Source organism: Heterocephalus glaber, unplaced genomic scaffold (genome assembly GCF_053883595.1).
Source record: "Heterocephalus glaber isolate CG9 unplaced genomic scaffold, H.glaber_assembly_v1.0 deba00001546, whole genome shotgun sequence".
Classification (NCBI taxonomy): Eukaryota; Metazoa; Chordata; class Mammalia; order Rodentia; family Bathyergidae; genus Heterocephalus; species Heterocephalus glaber.
The window spans coordinates 3078174-3097320 of record NW_028258339.1 but is presented as its reverse complement, the minus strand read 5'-3'; the positions used below and the strand labels follow the sequence as shown (position 1 = coordinate 3097320).

Here is a 19147-nt window from a genome sequence, read left to right as displayed (position 1 = left end):
TAAGGGAGAAGGTAAATCCATTCCCCAAAACTATATGCTCTCTATTGGTTGCCTACATCCTATAGTTCTCTCAACTACCCATAACCCAGGCTCTGCCTGCACACAGGTCTCCTCTCTAGCCTTCTTATTGGCTACTCGTGCCTTCCTTCACATCACCTACACCGCCCCGTTGGCTCTGCTCTACCCGTCTTGCCTCCAAGCCCTCCCTCGGTCACCACTACACTATCCAGCCTTGGCATTGGTTATTGCATAGTCACACTGCCCTTTGAGGGCTCACAGACTTCACCCCGGCTCCCCTATTGGCTATCTGCCATTTCTCTTCCTAGCTCCTGCCTCCATCCTCATCTCCATTGGCTCTGCTCCCTACAGTCCCGCCTCCCTAGCCGCTCACACACTGCCTCTTGGTCTCCGTTTAGTCTCTGTATTGGCTAGTTTGGCCTTGGCACCGTCCCTTGAAGCCCTAGTGCAAGCCCACAATACTCTCCATTGGCTGGCTACAGGCGTTATCGTCATTTTGACTCACGTCACCCGCACGTGGCTCCCGATTGGCTGTTCCCTGTCTATTTTACATCCCACAGCCTACGCAAAAGTGGGATCTCCCATTTTTCAGACCTCTGGGTTCGCTTCTTGCTAAGCCTTAGCCTTCGCCTGCAGCCATTCCACTTTCGCTGCTGCCTACACTCTCCTGCCCAGAGCCCCCCTTTTGCTGTTCTGCTCTGCTCTTTGCCTCCTGGATCGCACACCACCCCCACTCTGGCCACCCCACTGATCCCGCGATCATCCCGCCTCCCACACCGCCCACACTCCAGCATCTCCATTGGCTGCGTGCTTCTCCTGCTCGTCATTCAGTGTCTACGTCACTCACGCGCGGCTGTCCATTGGCTCTCTGTTATACCCGTCTTCATTTCACCGCCTATGCTCCTCGTGAGCCGTACTCCCCCGCGCTGGCCTTCCCATTGGCTGTCCGCCTCTTTAGGCCCTGCCCCCGTCGGTCCCGCCGCCGGTGCCGCCGGTGCCGTCGGTGCCGCCGCCGCCGCCGCCGCCGATATGGCGCGCACGGCCCCTGTGGAGCCCCTGCTGCGGCATCCCGCGCCCCCCTCGCCGGCCGCGGGCGAGCCCCGCACTTCGGTCGAAGTGGCAGTGGCTCCGCGGAGGGTGCTGTTCGCCGACGAGGCCTTGGGGCTGCCGCTGGCGCAGCTGCGCCGCTACCGGCCGTGGGGCGGGCCTGGGGCGGGCAAGATGGCGGCGGCGACCGGGCAAGATGGCGGCAGCGGCGGGGTTGATGAGGAAGACGACGGCGAGGATGGGGATGAAGGGGAGGAGGAAGAGGAGGCCTTTCCCGAGCCCTCACCGCTGTGCCCCGTCCCCGCTGGCGGGGGGTTTTACCTGGTGCCCACATTTTCGCTGCCGCCCGCGCCGGGCCGTCTGGAGCGCTTGGGGCGAGTCATGGTGGAGCTGGAGGCGCTGCTGCCACCTCCTGGAGCAGTCCCCGGGGGTTCCGGGGTGTGGGTGCCCGGGGGGCGCCCGCCGGTGCTGCGCGGGCTGGTGCGCGTGCTGAACCGCTCCTTCGAGAAAGCGGTGCACGTGCGGGCCTCACACGACGGCTGGGCTTCCTTCTGCGACCACCCAGCGCGCTACGTCCCGCGCAGCCCGCCCGGGGCTGGAGCGGGAGGAACAGGAGCAGGAGATCCCATCCTGGATTCGGGTCTCGGCCTGGGCCCTGGCCAGGTGTCCACCTCCTCGCCCGATGACGGCGGCCGCACCGACCGCTTTGCCTTCCAGCTGCCCTTTGCTGAGGGAGCGGGCGATGGGGCGCGCCTCGACTTCGTGGTGCGCTATGAGACCCCCGAGGGCACTTTCTGGGCCAACAACTACGGCCGCAACTACACAGTTCTGCTCCGGATCGCACCCGCTCCCACACCCACTGCTGCCGAAGGGCTGCCCCAGCAGCAGCAGCTGCAGCAGCTGGAGCCACAGCCTGAGTGCCAGGGTCCCGTGGAGGCTGAGGCCAGGCAGCTGAAGAGCTGCATGAAGCCGGTGAGGCGCAGGTAATGTCTGCCAGCGCCACCTCCGCCAACGCAGGGCTGTATGTAGAGTGGAGGACAAGCATCCTGGCCCAGGAATCCCTCAGGACTGGGAGGAGGGTGCATTCAGTGGGCCAAAGAGTAGTGGAGGCCAAACATGTGCTTGTCACTGTTTAAATGACTGTGGTTTCATTCATTCATTTATTGAGTGACCCTGTAAAGCCCTGAACAAGACAGACATCTTTCCTGCCCTCAAGGATCATATAAGGCTTCCGTGGGAGACAGTTTGAAAAAGCAAGCAAGTAAATAGATAAATAGGAATAAGGTTAGCTGCTGAGATAAAAGGAAAACAAAAGGGATGGATTGGGAGGGAATGGCTGCTTAGGACATGGTGTTTAGAGCTTTTGAAGTGAGGGCTGGATGATGATTAGAGTTATGGGAGAGAGAGTTGGTAGGTAAAGGGACAGGGAAGACTTTCGCCAAAGTGCTATTTAAACTCAGCCATGAAAGATAGGGAAATGGAAGGCTGGTGTTTTAGGTAGGGAGAACAGCAAGTGCAAAGGTCCTGAGGCAGGAAATAAGCTTGGTGTGTATGATGGGCCGTGTGCTGGAGTAGGGAGAACTACAGTGACATTGTAGTGTGGACCAAAGGGCTTACCAGTGAATGGTGGGGAATCTGATCCCCATGTGACAGAGCAGGAAATCAGGGTTCCAGAAATGGAGAAACTGGTTGAGGAAGTGATGGCACCTGGCTTTTTCACTTCAGCCATATCTGACCTTGAAGCCTATACACATTTTACTGTATGCTCTAGTCTAGAACGAGGCCTCCTGCAGAGGTGAGGCTGTGAGGCCATACTTTCAGGGAAGCAGTGGCTTTGGCAGCGGCAGAACCAATTGGGGAGTGGAATTGAAGCTAATGCTTGCTTTGTGTCACACCTTCTTTAACTATTTAAAGAGCCAGTTATACCCAGGGAGGCTGGATACGAGATTTTCCTAGCTTTCCTCTATTAAGGTATGAGTTTTTCAAGGGCAGTAGCTAAGCTTGATTTTTTTTGTGCAGTCATCTAAGTCTAGCCTGGGATCAGTGGAGTCCCTCCAAAATGTATTCATTTTTCTGTTCCTGGGAGGACTGGAAGTGGAAATGAGAAAGTGCTTTTTTTGGACTTTGTGGGTGATGGATCAGGAGCTGCTGGCAGCAGCAAGGTTTTTGTGGGTTCTGCTGGTCCTGGTAAAGCCTTAGGTAGTGAGTGAGTGGTTCAGGAAGATCTTGTTTTCAGCTGGTGGGCTGATGTGCCTGAGTGAGTGAGCAAGCATATAAGCATTTACTTAGCAACTTGTGAGTCCCACTATAGCCTGAGACATAGTTCAAAGGGGCTGGCAGCATGGTTTTGCTTCCAGCATAAAGAGTGTGGATTCTGCCATCAATTGTGTTCAAATCCCAGCCCTGCCACTTAATTGGCTTTGTGAGCTTGGCCAACTCATTTAACTACACTGTGTCTCAGGTGACCCTACCCTTGTGTGTAAAAGAGGTAATTATGGCACCTGCCTCACTGGTTATGAGTAAAAGCACTTAGAACTGAGCCTAGTTCAAAGTAGGTGATCAAAGTAGGGTTGTTAGCTAGTATTGATATTTAGGTACTCATGTACAGTTCTCTAGATTCCTTTCCTAAATTCAGCTCTGCTCGACATCAGCTGTGTGGCTTTGCCTCAGTTTCCTCATCTGCTAAAGGGGATCACAGTCATGTGTGGCTGAATTGGAGGCAGCAGACATGGGCAGGGCATGGTGGTAGCTGCAGAAGATAACAGTGGTCAGCATTTACTGATCTTGCCAGGAGCATTGGGTCTGCTCTGCCTTTGAGACCAGTTGTGTGTGCTGTGTGATGTAGGTACTGTGATTGTCCCCAGTTAAGAGAGGGGGAAATGGAGCTTAGGGAGGTGAGCCAGCTTTCTCAGTCACTCAGCTTGTGAAGACAGGACCAGGGAGAAATGCTAGAAATACTGATCCTCTTGAAGGCCTGGAAGGTCCAGGGCAAATTCTGGATTTCACTCTTAAGTGTTCTCAGTGTGGCATGCTTTTCCTTTTAAGTGTGCTTTATGTTTTATTGCATAAAGTACACTCTTAAGTGTACAGCTCAGTGGATTTGTACATAAATATACTTGTGTAACCTCTATCTAGATCAAGAGATTGAGCAGTTGTAGTACCCCACAACCACCTTAACTTCTGTCACTTTTTCCAAATTGTCATCCCAGCTGGCTGTCTTGGGAGCTGTGTCTGCAAGATGCGACAGTTTGGGTGATAGAGTTTGGTCATTTTCAAGAGTGTGAAAGGAAGGGAACAGAGAAATCAAAATGTTGCTAGGCCAAGGTGGAAAGGGTGTTTTTCTTTTTAAAATACATGAGTGGTTTTAAGGAGAAATTGAAGCAGCCCATTTAGACAATTGTTTTGGTAACTGGCCCCAGGTCTGTGGTTCCTAACATGACTTGTGATATTATTTTAAGTGGGCAGATGGCTTTTTGATAGCTTCTTATCTTTTAATCTCAGCTCTTGCAAAGGGGAGGCTGGTGCTCATTGCAAGATCAGCGATAAGGTTTTCTTTGTAGGTTTGGTGGCTTTCTTGGCGAGTACATTTCAACTTATTGTTTTAAAACCTGTGTGCTGCGGGTGACTTGGAGCGAGCGCTGTTGAAGAACAGCCACCCCACCCCGCCCCGCCCCATCCAGCCCACTGGGGAGATGGTGAAGGATCTCAGGGGACGTCCTTTACTTGTGAGAGTCTCACTGTAGGAGACGTCAGGAAATGTTGGCTGCAGGTCCACTGTGCCCTGGGGATGGCCACATCAGGTGGGGGCATGGAGCTGTAGTTTAGAAACCCAAGTGGCCTGCTTTTCTTGAGTGTCAGAGCCAGGCTTTCAGTACCCCTTAGGCTTAGAGATAATCCATCAACAAGCATTTATTGACCTACTGTGTGCTCGGTACTGTGCTAGGTTCACACAGGGAAAAAGATGCAGATTGGTCCTAAGATATCCAAAGGCTTGTGATGGAGCTGGGTGGGTTTGTGTGAAACCTGGCTGAGCCCCTGGTCTTTCTAGGCACTTTGGTGAGTGTTTTGGTGACATGAGAAGTCTCATTTACTCCTGACAATAGTCTGTGTGAGCTAGGCTATTTTTAATCTCTCTTTCCTGAATGTGCAAACTGAGGCTCACAGAGTCCAGAGTTCCAGGACTGGTGTGAGGAGAAGACCTTCTGGTCTGCATTGGCTTAACACCGTGAGAAGGTATCCTATTATTATTATTATTATGAGACAGTGTCTCGCTGTATAGTTCAGGCTGGCCTCGAACTCGCAGTGATCCTCCTGCCTCAGCCTCCTCAGTGCTGGAATTACAGGCGCGCACCACCACACCTGGCTCCAGGTGTCCTGTTATTCTTAAAAATAAAGACCAATAGGGCCTGATCATGGCGTTCAAGCATCCCCCTTCCCTGTCCCCCAATCTGGTTTCCTCTAGGTATTATTAGTCTTATTTCATGAACCATTGTCTGTTCCTGAGCTCCTGTCACCATGGTCTTTCTGTTATTGCAAAGGGCCTTGCTCCGTCCTGTCTCAGGGCCTTTGCTTGTGGCTGTTTCCTTCACCAAGAATGTTTGTCTGGTGCCCTTTGCAGTCTCCTCCTGTGGACCCCTCAGTTCTAAGAGGGCTTCCTCGTGGAAACCCATCCGCTGCAACCTCCTTGGGCTTTCAGGCAAGCTCTGTTAGAGGATGCCACATAGCACAATAGATGAGCCTCACCACAAATTCAGGATCATTTGCTACCCTTTCTGGTAGTCCTGCTCTTATTTTTCTGATCCACTCTTGTCTCCTCTCTCCTGTGACTCTTTCAAATGTTCTTTACCTTCTGACTTTTACCTCCTGCTTCCAAAACCAAAATAGAAACCATAAGAATAGAACTCTCTGCCACTTGCAGCTCCCAAGCCTGCACACTAATCCCCCTCCCCTCTGTTACAGGTGAGGAGGGTTTCTTCACCCTCAGGCCAGTTCCCCACCCTGTGTTCCAGGGTCCTATTTTCTGCCACTTGCTCTGAAATCTGACCTTAGCAGTCCCTCCTTCTGTCTTGACAGGTTTTCTCCTGTCCTTCTCACCTGATCTTATCTGATGACCCTTCCCAGGGCCAGGATCTGTCTCTGCTTGAGCACCTCTGCCTGGCACTCCTAGGCAGCACCCATCACCCCCAGAACTGCTGACGTGTTGCCCGCAGCTTCTCCACTTGCTCACCTCCGGTACTCATCAGCTCCGACGCTGGCCCAATTTCACAAGAGATTCTGCAGATGTCTTCAGGTGTCTGGCTGCTCCTTCTTAAGTTAGTTCCTTCCCTGGCCTGGAGACTGTACTCTACTCTTTGGCCCTTCTCCTTGTTCTTTCTTTCAGCCTCATGTATCCAAACTTGGTGTTTCTATTTGACTGAATCCCAAAGGTTCCTCAGACTTGCCTTAGCTAAGGCTGTATCCGTCACCTCCCACACAGTGCTCTGGAGCACCCTCTTACACCCCTGCCCGTCTTTGCTTGTTCTCTAAGCATCCTTAAGCCTTTGGTGCCTCTATGCTTTGGGTCAGGGCACCTTGTTCTAGGGCACTCTTTATTTTTCTGAAGGTACTGACCTCAGTTTGTAGTCAGACCTTCATCAGGGGATTATTGGATGACTATAGACTGTAAGCTCCGAGAGGGGTAGGGACATGGTCTGCGTTTGGTCTCCACTGTATTCTCACAGGCCAGCCATGGTGCCTGGCACTTAGCAGGTGCTTAATAAATGTTTGTTGAAAGAATGAGTTTGAGTATTTTTTAATGTCTTCTACACTGAATTGTAAGCTTCCTAGGTGGGTTTATTCACCAGTGTGTCTCCAGGGTCTGTCACTGGGTCCGCAGCACAGTAAGGCCTCAGTGGGTATTAGGTGCACCTATAACTGAATGCATGGGAGCCAACTTGATACTCGAGTTGGCAGCCTTAGGGGAAATCAGAGCCATTGGAGTTGAAACAGGATGGATCAGTGGTCATCTAAATTGTCTAGAGAGAGGATTTAATGTGAAAATGATCCCTTTTTATTCCATGGAAAACTGGCAGGGTGTCATGGTTAAGGACAAGGATGTGGGCGCACACTCAGTGGCAGGGCTAGGATCAGAGCCTGTGGAGTCCTGCTGTAGTGCCCTAGTTCTTTGCTATACCAGGCTGGGTAATGCCCTACCAGCTGGGCACCACTGGGAAGATTGCTTTCCTTTTCAGAGCCTCAGTTTCCTTCAGTGGGAATTTGGAGGGAAGTATTGTTAAGCACTTTGTAGTTGCTTTTCAGATATTTCCTCAGTCCACTCAACAACTCGCTGAGGTAGGTATTACTGTTATTATCTTGTTTGTAGATGAGGAAACTGAGGCACAGAGAGGTTAAGTAACTTGCGTCAGGTTACACACCTGATAGGTGGCAGAGGTGGTATTGAAAGTTGCATGTCTTGACCGTTTATTGAGATGTGAAATCAATTTACTGAGTTAGAACAAACATTTAAAAAATGGCATAGAAAAAAAATGGCATAGAAGCTGGGGTGGTGATGTGCACCTGTAAGCCTAGCACTCAGGAGGCTGAGGCAGGAGGATCACTGTAGTTCAGTGAACTACACAATGAGACCTTGTCTCAAAAAAAAAAAACCTGGACTGGGGATTTAGCTCAGTGGTGCTGCCGCCTGCCTCACAAGCGCATGGTCCTGAGTTCGATCCCCAGTACCAAAAAACCAAAACTCCAAAAAACCCTCCCCCCACAAAAAACTGGAAATACCAGAGTGCATCATAAAATGTAGTAAAGGTAGGTATTGTTTCATTTGAAGAACAACCATTTTTCAGTTTTATATATGCATATACATTTACACTTGTGTGGGTAATGATGTAAAATGGTTTTCTTAATGTGGACCATGGCCAGAGAATCATCACTGCTATGAAAAGAGCTCAGGGCATGATGAACTGCTCTCTCCCTACCCCCTGCTGGCTTGTCCACAAGTCCCAAAGTTGAGGCTGACACTGGTTGGGGAAGGCAGGGCAGTGGCCTACATAACTTGGCTTTCACAGCTGCCTTTAAACCCTGTTCTTTCAAGAAAGCACATGGCCCAGGGTAACAGGGTTCCAAGTATCGGCAGGGCAGCTTTCTGAAGCTGTTGGTTCCTGCCGAGAGTAGCAGCATCATCAGCTTGTCTCCATGAGAGCTGGGCTCTGCTGAGTTTCCCTTTGGGTTTTGGTGCCTGACCCACTTGTGGCTGGAAAAATTCTTTGAAGACAGGAGCGCTGAGGGCACTCAGCATAGGACTCGTGGTAGTGATGGCAGTGATGTGACAGCTCTGAGAGCCTGTTTGGCTTTTCTCCAGGGGGTTCGTTTGTGCTTGCTTGCTCACTCTCCAACTGGCAACTGATCTTTCTGTTCTGTCTTGGTTGGCCTAGGCTGGGGCCAATGCCACCTCTTTCTAAAGTCTCATCCCCTGGTCTCCTGGGGTCCTGTCTAAGGTCAGCAGCCATTGAGTTTCCTGATGGCAGGAGGAACTTTCATGACTGGGAAACTGGTGTTCAGGCTTGAGATGGCCCCTTTGAGGTGACATGGGCTTGACTAGTGTTTGTAAAACATCCACATGGTGCATGCCCAAGACATCTGTAGCAGTGTGTGTCCTGGGCCTCTACTGCCCGCTGCACCTGAGAGGATGCCACATGTCATTTGTGGGACTGGTGCCAAAAGGGTAGGTTTCCTTCTTGAAAATCAGCAGGCGCACTGTAAGTACAGTTTTGTTCTGAATCTTCCTCTCCATTTTTCTAAGAACCCCTCTTCTCTGTTACTGATCAGTGAGTCAGTATACACTTGTACTCAATTTTTGTTACTGTCCTCATTTTGATTGTAGTCACAGCTTATATAAAATTTTTGCTATCAAAGACTACTATATATATGTTTGGTTTTTTTGAAGACTGTCTTCAAAGTGGTACCTTCTTTGTATGTTACCAGTGTGGTATGTAGTCAGTGGGTATAGAGATACAGTTCCTTAAGCCTTAGTTTCTGCATTTGTAAAAAAGGAAGGTTCTCTGTTGAAGAATAGCTGTGAAGGCTTTCAAATGACCTGGCGTAATCAATGGAAAGGGCCCACGTCGGAGAAGGTGAATGGTAAATGCCTGTTTCCTGCTTTCATTTGAGAAGGTGAATGGCAAATGCCTGTTTCCTGCTTTCATTTCTCTGACGTTAGAGGTTGGGAGAATAGGTTGTTTGCTTCTGCTGACTTTGTGGATCTTGGAATGGACTCAGTTGCTTGATTTTTGGATGAGAAGACGGGGTCTTCTCACCTTGGCTGTGAAAGAGAAGCCCTGGTGGCTGAAGGATTTCCTTTGCATTTGTTTTTCTCTCTAGCTGAATTGTGGAATCCTTTTCCTGCTGGGTGGGTGCTTCCTGAGCTCTCTTTTTTCACTCTTGTATCTATGAATTTGTAGTGGCTTTTTGAAGCCTGGTTGTTATGCATGTCAGGACAGGGCAGATGGGAGGGAGGCTTGTCTAGTCCTGCACCTGGGAGGGAGAGATGGCACTCTGTCTGGGGGTATTCTTGAGGAGGGTTGCTTTAAAAGATCCTAGGAAGATGATTTTTTTTTTTTAAACAGAGAAGTCAGTGATACCTGAAAGAAATTCTGTTGAACTACAAATCCAAAGGCTTGAAATTTAGTCCTACTGAGGGGGGTGCTCCAGGACCGAGGCAGTTTGCTTTGAATCCTCCTTTCTCATCTGTGGTGTGTAGGAGGCACCCACTTCAGGTTCAAATACCTTTCTGGTGGCAAGCATGAGTCCTAGACCACTGAGAAAGACAGACTGTCCCAAAGCTCCAAGACTCTAGATCCATATAATGTACATGGTTCACACTTCCTCCTTGAGGGTGCTAATAAAACATTCTTGCAGCCATTCTGTCTCTGGTGGTCTCCTAGCCAGAAGTCCCATGGAGGCAGAGAAACTAGGAATGAATATAGGGAGTGGGGAACAAATCCAGAGAAAGCTGTGTTACCCACTTGTAGAAAGAGTTGGAGATGGGGTTGAGTAAGACCCCAGTCACCCTCATCCAAGAAGCAGCAGCTTTTTGGTTAAAAACGAGAAGGCCTGGGTTTTGATTCTGTTTGTGTGACCTTGAGCCATTCATTCCGCCTCTGTTTCATCACTGTAAGATAGAAATAATTGTACTACCTATTTCAAAGTATTAGAAGTACCTATCTCATAGGGTGCAGTGAGGAGTAATATATGTGAAGTGTGTAGACCAGTGCCTAATGCCATAGTACTATGTGCAGGTCAGCTAGTGATGTTGTTTCTGTGAAGGCAATTGATTAGATGTTTTCATAAAGTTTGAGCTATTTCCGCAAATGTCAGTAGCAATCCATTGCCTCATAGGAAAAAAAAAAGATATGAGCAAGTTCCTCAGCTCCCCTCAGGTGTCTGAACATGTAATCAACACTTCCCTCATTTGCCTTATCTGTAGACATTTGATACTCATATGAGAATAGGGACAGTGCCTTCTTCATGACCAGATCCTACTCCAGCAGGATCTGAAATATACTTGGCTTATGCGCCCCAGGGATCTGACTTGGTTGACCAATAAATACAGTAGTTCCTGTGATTTAACCCCTGTTCTGTACCTGGCCCTGGTGTTTGCCTTTCCTTCCTCATTCCTCTTGATTACCTTGTACCTGATGTGTACATCTGGGCTCCCCTGTACCCATTGCAAGTAAGAAGGTGATGTAACCTGGCAGGCTGATCCCATTCTGTTCTCCTTTCTTCCTTCCCGCTGTGGTTCCCTGTGCCCTATAGCCGTCTCATCTGCCCTTGGATAAGATGACTTCCTCTTCAGTCAGGGATATACCCCCAAACTTGTTGATAAAACTGTGCCTGGTGTTGTTTGCTGAAGTTTGCTTTAAACAACCTAGCTGCTCAGTTGGAAGGAGATAGCTATATAAGTTATGGCAAACCCATATAATATGAGTGTTAAGCAGCTGTTTCCAATGTTTGCAAAAGTCTATAATGATGTTTCTTACTGTTAAATGGACAAAACCAGCTGTGAAAATATGCCTACAGAATCTAAATGTTTTTGGAGAATGTCTGGAATGAAAATTGCCAAAATGGCAGTAGTGGATGTCTTTGACTGATGTTTGATTGCTTGTTTTCTGCCTCTTTATACTTTCCTGTATTGTGCAAAATTTCTACAATGAGTATATAGGACTTTTATGATTAAGGAATAAAAAGAGGCAGTAGAAGAGAAAACAATGGCTGTCAGGCAAAGCTGGGCCACCGCAGAGGTGCAGAAGGTACCTATGGATGGCACAACTGACCACTTAGGATGTCAGACCCATGTACTCTCTCCTCTGCCCCACAGGCCTCACGAGGAAGAGCTGAGGATGAAGAACATGGGTGATAATACCCCTGCTGTGGGTAAGCACCTGGAAAGCTGGGAGTTCTAGCCCCATTTTAATTCTCAATTTTTTGTTTGTTTGGTAGTGCTAGGGATGGAACCCAGGGCCTTGCATGGACTAGGAAGGTGCTCCACCGCTGTGCTACATCCCCAACTCTTGTAGCCTCTTGTTATGATTTCTTTCTTCTATCCCTTTTTCTTTTGACAAAAACAAAGAGTTCCCACTCAGCCACCCTTAGACTGTTTCAGAAAGCTTCAGAGAAAAACTGCCATTTGGCTAGACTAGCAGATTTTAAAAAAATCAAGCCTGCTTATATGACTGTTTTGCCCCAAACTGCCCTTCTCCTCTCTTCAGCAGAGCGTCCTGATGTCCAGGAGTCATTGGGTTCCCTGGTGGCCCCCACCCCTCTCCGTCCATGGCCCCAGATGACACTTCAGGTAAGTGGGCCCTGTACCTCAGGGTAGACAGCTCACAGTGTTTGGTGATACAGCCAACTAACTCTGGGTCCCCCTAGGTTGGAGGAAGGTCACAAAAATTGGAAGCTAACGGGAATAGGAGAATACAGTGATTCACCTGGGCTTAGAGGAATTTCAGTTGTTAATTTAGCAAATATTTAAGGAGCACTTGGTCTGTGTTATAGACACTGGAAACATAGTCAACAAAAATGCTGTCTGTCTGAGGTTTACATGTTAGTGGGATAAAATATGATAAAGTAGTAATTAAAATATATGGTATTTTAGATGAGGATGAGTGCTTGCTAAAGAAAAAACTAAAGAGATAGGAGGGGAGAGAGCGAGAGTGAGAGAGTGAGAAGGAAAGAAAATGTTTGCAACTTTAGATTGGCCTGGGAAAACCTTAGTGATAAGTGAGATTTGAGAGATCTGAAGGTTAAGAGAGCGAGCCACGTGACTAACTAGAAGTGTCCTGGGCATGTGCACAGTACCTGAAGTGGGGTGTAACTTGTGAGCCTGGTGTGCCAGAAACAGTGAGTGAGGGGCAGAGTGATGGGGAGTGAGGTCAGTGGGGTAACAGGGGACAGATTAGATAGGGCCTCCTGGGCGACAGTGTGGACTTTGGCTTTTACTCTGAGGGAGGATCCACAGGAGGGTGGTGAGCAGGTACGGTTTAACAGACCCTCAGTCAGCTGGAAAATAAGACTGTTGGAGGATGGAAGCAAGGGCCCCAGAGAGGAGGACACCACTGTGGTGGTCTGCGTGAGCCACGATGATGGTAGCAGGGGAGGAAGAGGAGCTCCAAAGGGTTGTGTGTGGGTGTGTATGTGTGTATGTTTTAACTTCAGTACAAAAATGTTCACCATCGCCCAGTTTCACCCAATATCAATATATCAGTATGTGTCTATTCCTATTTTATGTATACCCTCACCTTCTCTCCTTCCATTTCTATGGAATTATTTTATTTTATTTTTTTGGTACCGGGGATCGAACTCAGGACCTTGTGCTTGTGAGGCAGGCGGCGGAACCACTGAGCTAAATCCCCGGCCCTCTATGGAATTATTTTAGGAAAATGTCTAGACACCATCTCATTCACAAATAGTGCAGTTTGTATCTCAGAAAATTAAGAATTATAAAAAAACTCCCAAACAACAGGAACACAAAAACCAAAACTCAACCAACCATAGTAGCGTTATCACACTTCAGAAAATTAACACTGTTACACCCAGCGAGAGAGAGAACCAACCAGAGACCGATATTAAATCCACACAGGAGTTTATTACTGGCCGGGACCCGAGCCGAGCATCGGACTCGAGCCTCGACTAGGGGTTGACAAATATGTTTTATACACCTTTGAGGCCAGCAGTTTCTAGGCCCCCCCCATGGGATAGAACTAGTAAAGCAAGCAAAAGGTACAGAAGCGGAACGTCCTGCTGTTAAAACATTTGTAAAACAATAGTTGATTAATTGTTGTTTCTAAGAGACTCTCTAGGGGGAGGAGGTTTCTAAGCTTCCTCTTTCTGAGTTCATCTAAAGGGCAGGCAGGTGGGTCAAGCAGCAATATGGAGTCTGTCTTGCTAACAAGGGTCCTTCAAACACTATTCCTTCATACTTCATATCATCAAATATTTCGTGGTCAAGGTTCTACCTTCCTTATCTCCTAAATGTTCTAGGATTCACAAGGCCAATGTGTTGCATTTGGTGGATGCGTTTCTTCAGATTATGTTGTCTCCCCCATTTTCTTTCCTTGCAATGTGTTTGTTAAAGAAGCCCCATTTGTCCTGCAACATTTTCCACAGTGTGAATTTGGCTGATGCCGTCCAGGTGGAAACATGTTTCTTATTCTATTTTTATTAATTCAGTAATTTTATTAATCAATTTAGTCTTTTATAATTTTTTTTTTTTTTTGCACCAGGGATTGAACTTGGAACCTTGTGCTTGCGAGGCAGGCTGTGGAACCACTAAGCTAAATCCCTGGCCCTAGTCTTTTATAAATTTAATTAACTTAGTAAAATATTGATTTTGTTACTTTCTTAAATATAATATATTATAATTAAGTTGATTTAAATAGAATTAAATCTTTTAAATTCTATTATTCCTACTTCATTTACTAGCTGGAGAGAAAACCTTTCTCACATCAACTGTTTGGCTACATTGAGGTCTAATTTATACAGGACACTGGGCATGGTGGCGCACCGCTCTAATCCCAGCACTCGGGAAACTGAGGGAGGAGGATTGTTCCAAGTTTGAGACAAGCCTGAACTACATAGCAAGACCCTGTCTCAAACAAACAAACAAACAAAAAATTATACAGGAAAAGCTGTATAAATATTTAATTTTCTCCCTTATATTTACTAATATTCAGAAAAAAGTGAACTTCTCCAAAAGTGATCAATTAAAGGATTTTTGGGCTGAGGGTTTAGCTCAGTGGCACTGCTCCTGCCTTGCAAGTGCAAGGTCCTGAGTTCGATCCCCAGGACTGTCAAAAAAAAAAAAGGGCTGGGGATATAGTTCAGTGCAAAGGCCTTGAGTTCAATCCCCAGTACCACCAAAAAAAAAAAAATTAAAGGATTTTTGGTTTTGGTGTGTCATTATGAATTCATTGATGCTAAACACATTTTGTAACTTTCAATTCATTGCATTTATTAATTTTTATTTATTTATTTGGTATTTTTGAGACAGGATCTTGCTGTGTAATTCAGGCTGGCCTTGAACTCACTATGTGGTCCAGGTTGGCCTCGAACTCACTGTGATCCTCTTGCCTCAGCCTCCTAAGTGGTGGGATTACAGGGATATGCCACCGTGTCTGACTTGCATTTATTAAATTTTTTCGTGTGGTACTGAGGATTGAACAAGGTCCTTTGTACTGAGGTACATCCTTGTCCCTTTTTTTCATTTTTTATTTTGAGACATAGTCTTGTTAAGTTGCCCAGGCTGGGCTTGAACTTGTGCTTTTCCTGCCTCAGCTTCCTAGAGTGCTGGGATGACAGGTGTGTGCACCACATCTGGCTCATTTATTAGTTTTTGATGCTTAAACTGCCTATCCCTGGTCAGTAAGAACATATTTTGATTGTCTTTTTTTATCTTTCAACACTCCCCCTCATTTGGCGAACCCTTCCTCACATCCTACTATGATAGTATGTCTCTGGCTCATCCTGTACTTCGCCCACCCCAAACCTAGCAAGAGATATCTGTTTCTCTAAGGAACCCTGGTTCCTTTTAGTGGAGAATAGTATCTAGAGACCCAGATCTGAGGGCTTGGTGTGTTGTTGCTACTAGATTGGTTACTGTAGGCCTTTTCCAGAGATAGAGCTAGAAAGTAAATATTTTAAAAGGAAAAATACATCATGAACTCATATGGATATCCGGGCTATGTTTGAAGGTAAACTAACTGTATGTCCTGGTAATTATCCATCAAAGGTTGATGCCCATTGAATGCCTTAGATTCATCACCTTTTACTCCATCTAATTTTGTTATTTTAATATAGGTGGTAGAGTCAGTGGAGTTTAAAGAACTACTAAGGGTTCTTTAAGGCATTTTTATTTGGAAATCCCTGTGGGGCTGGCTCTCATCAGTTTTTACTATCTCTGCTTGTCCCATCCCCTTCTCTACTTTATTCATTTTCCTTTCTCTCCCTACCTCCATCATGGCTCCAGGTTTCTGAAGTTACAGTGACTGGCAGCTCTCCAAAAGAAGGTGACATCTCCAGAAGCTGTGCACCTGTGGCTTTTACAGAGGTCCCTCAGGCACCAGCCATCAGAATTCCCCCTTCCACTCCTCTCTGTGGCCTGGGTGGCTCTCCCAAGGACCAGGCCTCAGGGCCCGATATAAGTGAGGGAGCCACCGGGCCCTTCCTGCAACCCAGCCAGCAACAGGTGGAGGCCACATGGGAAGTGGGGGCTATTATGAATGAGTCCCCTGGGGGTCTGGGGGTCATGAGCGGGTTGGAGGAGCTGCTTGGCGAAGACACCATTGACCAGGAGCTGGAGCAGCTCTACCTGTCCCACCTGAGCCGCCTGCGGGCTGCTGTGGCTGCAGGTGGGGCAGGAGGAGGTGGGGAGGGCCCCACTGATGGGGGGACATCTCCCAGCCATCCCCTAGGCATCCTCACGGACCGTGACCTGATCTTGAAGTGGCCTGGCCCGGAGCGGGCCCTGAACAGTGCTCTGGCTGAGGAGATCACACTGCACTATGCACGCCTGGGGCGTGGTGTGGAGCTCATCAAGGACACTGAGGACCCTGATGACGAGGGGGAGGGTGAAGAGGGGCTCTCTGTCATTCCCTCTAGCCCTGAAGGAGACAGCCCCAAGGAATCTCCTCCGGAAATCCTCTCTGGTACCCGCTCTGTGGTAGCCAGTATGGGTGATGTGTGGCTTCCATGGGCAGATGGCTCAGGGTGTGACAGCCCTGTGGTTTTGGCTACAGAGGGTCAGTTCACTGGGGACTCAGAGAAAGGGATGGGGAAGGACACCAACTCTTTGGACATGAATAGGGTCATAGCTGGAGTGACCAGGTCCCCAGGAAAGCCTGGGACAGAAGCCCAGATGGAGGTCACCACTGAGAGGGCAAGTAGCTTGGTTGCTATGTCTGGCAAAGAGCCAGCTGCTCCGGGCCTTCTGGAGGAGCAGAATCCCACCCTCCTTGGTACCTTGGGGGCTGAAGTCTGTCCTTCTAGTGTGGCCAGGCCTCATGTGGTCTCCCAGGATGAAGAGGGTTCAGGTCTAAGCCTTGAGCCCTCAAAGAGGTCTCCCAGCCTAGCAGGTCCCGCAGAATGTGTGTGCGGCTTGCCTCCTCAGCTCCGGGGGCCCTTGACCCAGACTCTGGGAGTCCTGGCTGGGCTGGTTGTGGTCCCTGTGGCTCTGAACAGTGGTGTGTCCCTCCTGGTGCTTGCACTGTGCCTCTCTCTGGCTTGGTTCTCGTAGGGATGCTTGTGAGATCAGCATAATAGGTTTCTCCTCTCTGGGATCTGGAGAAGGGCAGTTTCTCCACCACTCCAGAGGGTTGAGATGGAATCTGTGGCCTGTGTGGTGAGGGACCTTGGTCCTTTGCTTCTGAGAATGCTGGACTGGAGAGAGGCCTTCCTGTCCCCCAGCTCTCCAGGCAGCATGGAGCTCTCCCTGCAGTGATACCCATGGAGAGGAATGGGACAGTGGATGGTATGAGTAAGAAGAACTTTTAGATGGAACCAGGCATGTCCCCCTTCCCCTGCCCCCTGAGCCTGTATTTATTTTTGTATAATTCTCTGGATGAGGGAGAGTGGTCGTGAGCTGGTCTTGGGGCACAATACCCAGAGATATATTTATTAACAGCCAATCTGTGCAACCTGCTGGAGCTTTATTTTTAATTTAATTTATATAGAGTACCTATTATTATATGCCACAATAGAGCTCTATGAGAAATGACGTGTCTTGCTGTGCAGTGGTCTCCTGTTTGGGCCCGAGTGTGCAGGGTGGTCACATTCTCGGGGAGGACCATGATGGGGAGTATGGGGTGGACGTGGCCACACCTGCTGCTGCTTCAATATGTCCTTGAGGATCTGTGTCTCCTTATCTCATGGTCCTAATACATGTGGTCCTTTGATCTTTGCACATTCTGTGTGTGGGAGCCTGCCTGTGTGTACAGGGGTGGTGCTGGAGCCAGGGAGGAAGAGTGGTGGCCATGTGAGGGTTTGTTGTCAGTCACGTGGCTGCAGTGGTAGTTGTAGTTAGCCGTGAATATGAGAACATTGGTTTTGAATCAGCCGCAAGGTTTTGAGGTTAATGAAAAAACCGCCTTTGATACCAGCAGGAAGACTCCTCAAACCCTAAGATAAGAAAGGCCTCAAAAAAGATGGAGGAAATAATGTACTGTGAAAAATTCACATCAGAGTTGCTGTCCACAGACATTGCATATCTACTCAAAAGAGGAAACCCAGAAGCTTTGAAAGGATAGATGTATTTATTGCATGTAAATAAAAAACTGCATAGTGAAATAAAACACCATATATTTATTTACTGACCTTTACAGCAAAAGTTCTTAAAATAACCAGCCACTTTCTTCAGTTCTTCTTCACTCCTCCAGTGCCCCAATTCCTTTCTGAAATAGCACCAGGGTGTTTTTTTGCCCAACCACTTCAGAGAAAGTGGTGAAGCCACTGATAATGTTCACACCGTTACAGCAGCTGTGATGTCTCAGTCTCATCTTCCACGGTTTCTTGGCAGTATTTGATACAGTTGATCATGCTTACCTTGCAGCCCTTTCTTCACTTGGTTTCTGGGATGTCACACTCTTCAAGCTTTCCTCTTTCCACATAGCCACTTTTGTAGAACAGGCCTGGCACATTGTAGGTGCTCAATACATGCCCATGGAATGAAGTACATGAAGGGACAATCAGCTGTGTGTGAGGAATATGAGAAACATCCCTAGATAGTGTAGCTGGTCACTCAGTGGTTACAAGCACAGTTCAGCTCCACAAGTGTTGACTGTGTCTGCTCGGCTTGGTGGACACAGAGAAGGAATCTCGGTACAGTGTGGCCAGCACATTAACAGTGATAGATAGGTCCACTGGGCTGTGGAGACCAGGACTGATGCTCAGCCCAGTTCAGAGATTCTGAAAGTTTTGGAGGAAATGATGCCTGTTTAAGTTTTCAAAAACAAGGACTCCAGTGAAGGGGAGGAGAAGCAATCTGGTCAAGGAACAGCAGTGCAGACTCTGGGAGCCAAAAACAGCTAGTGAGCAATTCAACACACCTGTATCTTAATCTGTTTTTCAAGGAGGATATTTAATTTTGTCAAAGATCAACATCCAGATATGTGTCTATGACCTTCCATTCATGTGATAATTTGATGATTGGCTAAATAGGCAAGTTGATGCCGATTTGTTACAAAAATTAGATAAAATGGATGAATTACACTTGATCTTAGCCAAAAGGCTGAGAAGTGATTAAAATGGATAAGTTACTACAGACATAACTTGCCAAAGTGTATCAAAAAGGAATGAAAAACTTAAATAGTTTTATAACCATTCGAAGAAACAACAGCCAAAATCTTCCCACACAGAACCTCTGGGGGCAGATGGCTTTGTTGTTGAAATCCAAGGCACAAATACCAATTTTACAAAAGCAATTGCAAGGTATAGAAAAAGAGGGAGAGGGCTAGGGATTTAGCTCAGTGGTTCTGCCACCTGCCTCTCAAGCGCAGGGTCCCGAGTTCGGTCCCTGGTACCAAGAGAAAAAAAAGGGAGCATG

General features: G+C 47.9%; 1 protein-coding gene and 1 pseudogene across 2 annotated transcripts; one reads left to right on the top strand and one right to left on the bottom strand.

Annotated features, from left to right (window-relative positions):
• Positions 1–1010: 1010 nt before the first annotated feature.
• Positions 1011–17910, top strand: Ppp1r3f (protein phosphatase 1 regulatory subunit 3F). 2 transcript variants are annotated; one of them, XM_004872006.3, is made up of 4 exons: positions 1011–2048; positions 11432–11487; positions 11826–11905; positions 15578–17910. In XM_004872006.3, the coding sequence occupies exons 1-4, from the start codon at positions 1048–1050 to the stop codon at positions 16841–16843; spliced, it is 2403 nt and encodes an 800-aa protein (XP_004872063.3). In that variant the 5' UTR covers positions 1011–1047; the 3' UTR covers positions 16844–17910. The 2 variants fall into 2 exon arrangements, with proteins under 2 accessions (XP_004872063.3, XP_004872062.3); XM_004872005.3 differs by having other exon boundaries at positions 1012–2048; positions 11823–11905.
• Positions 17911–18765: 855 nt separating this feature from the next.
• On the bottom strand, positions 18766–18844 carry LOC147824388 (U2 spliceosomal RNA; annotated as a pseudogene).
• Positions 18845–19147: the final 303 nt, after the last annotated feature.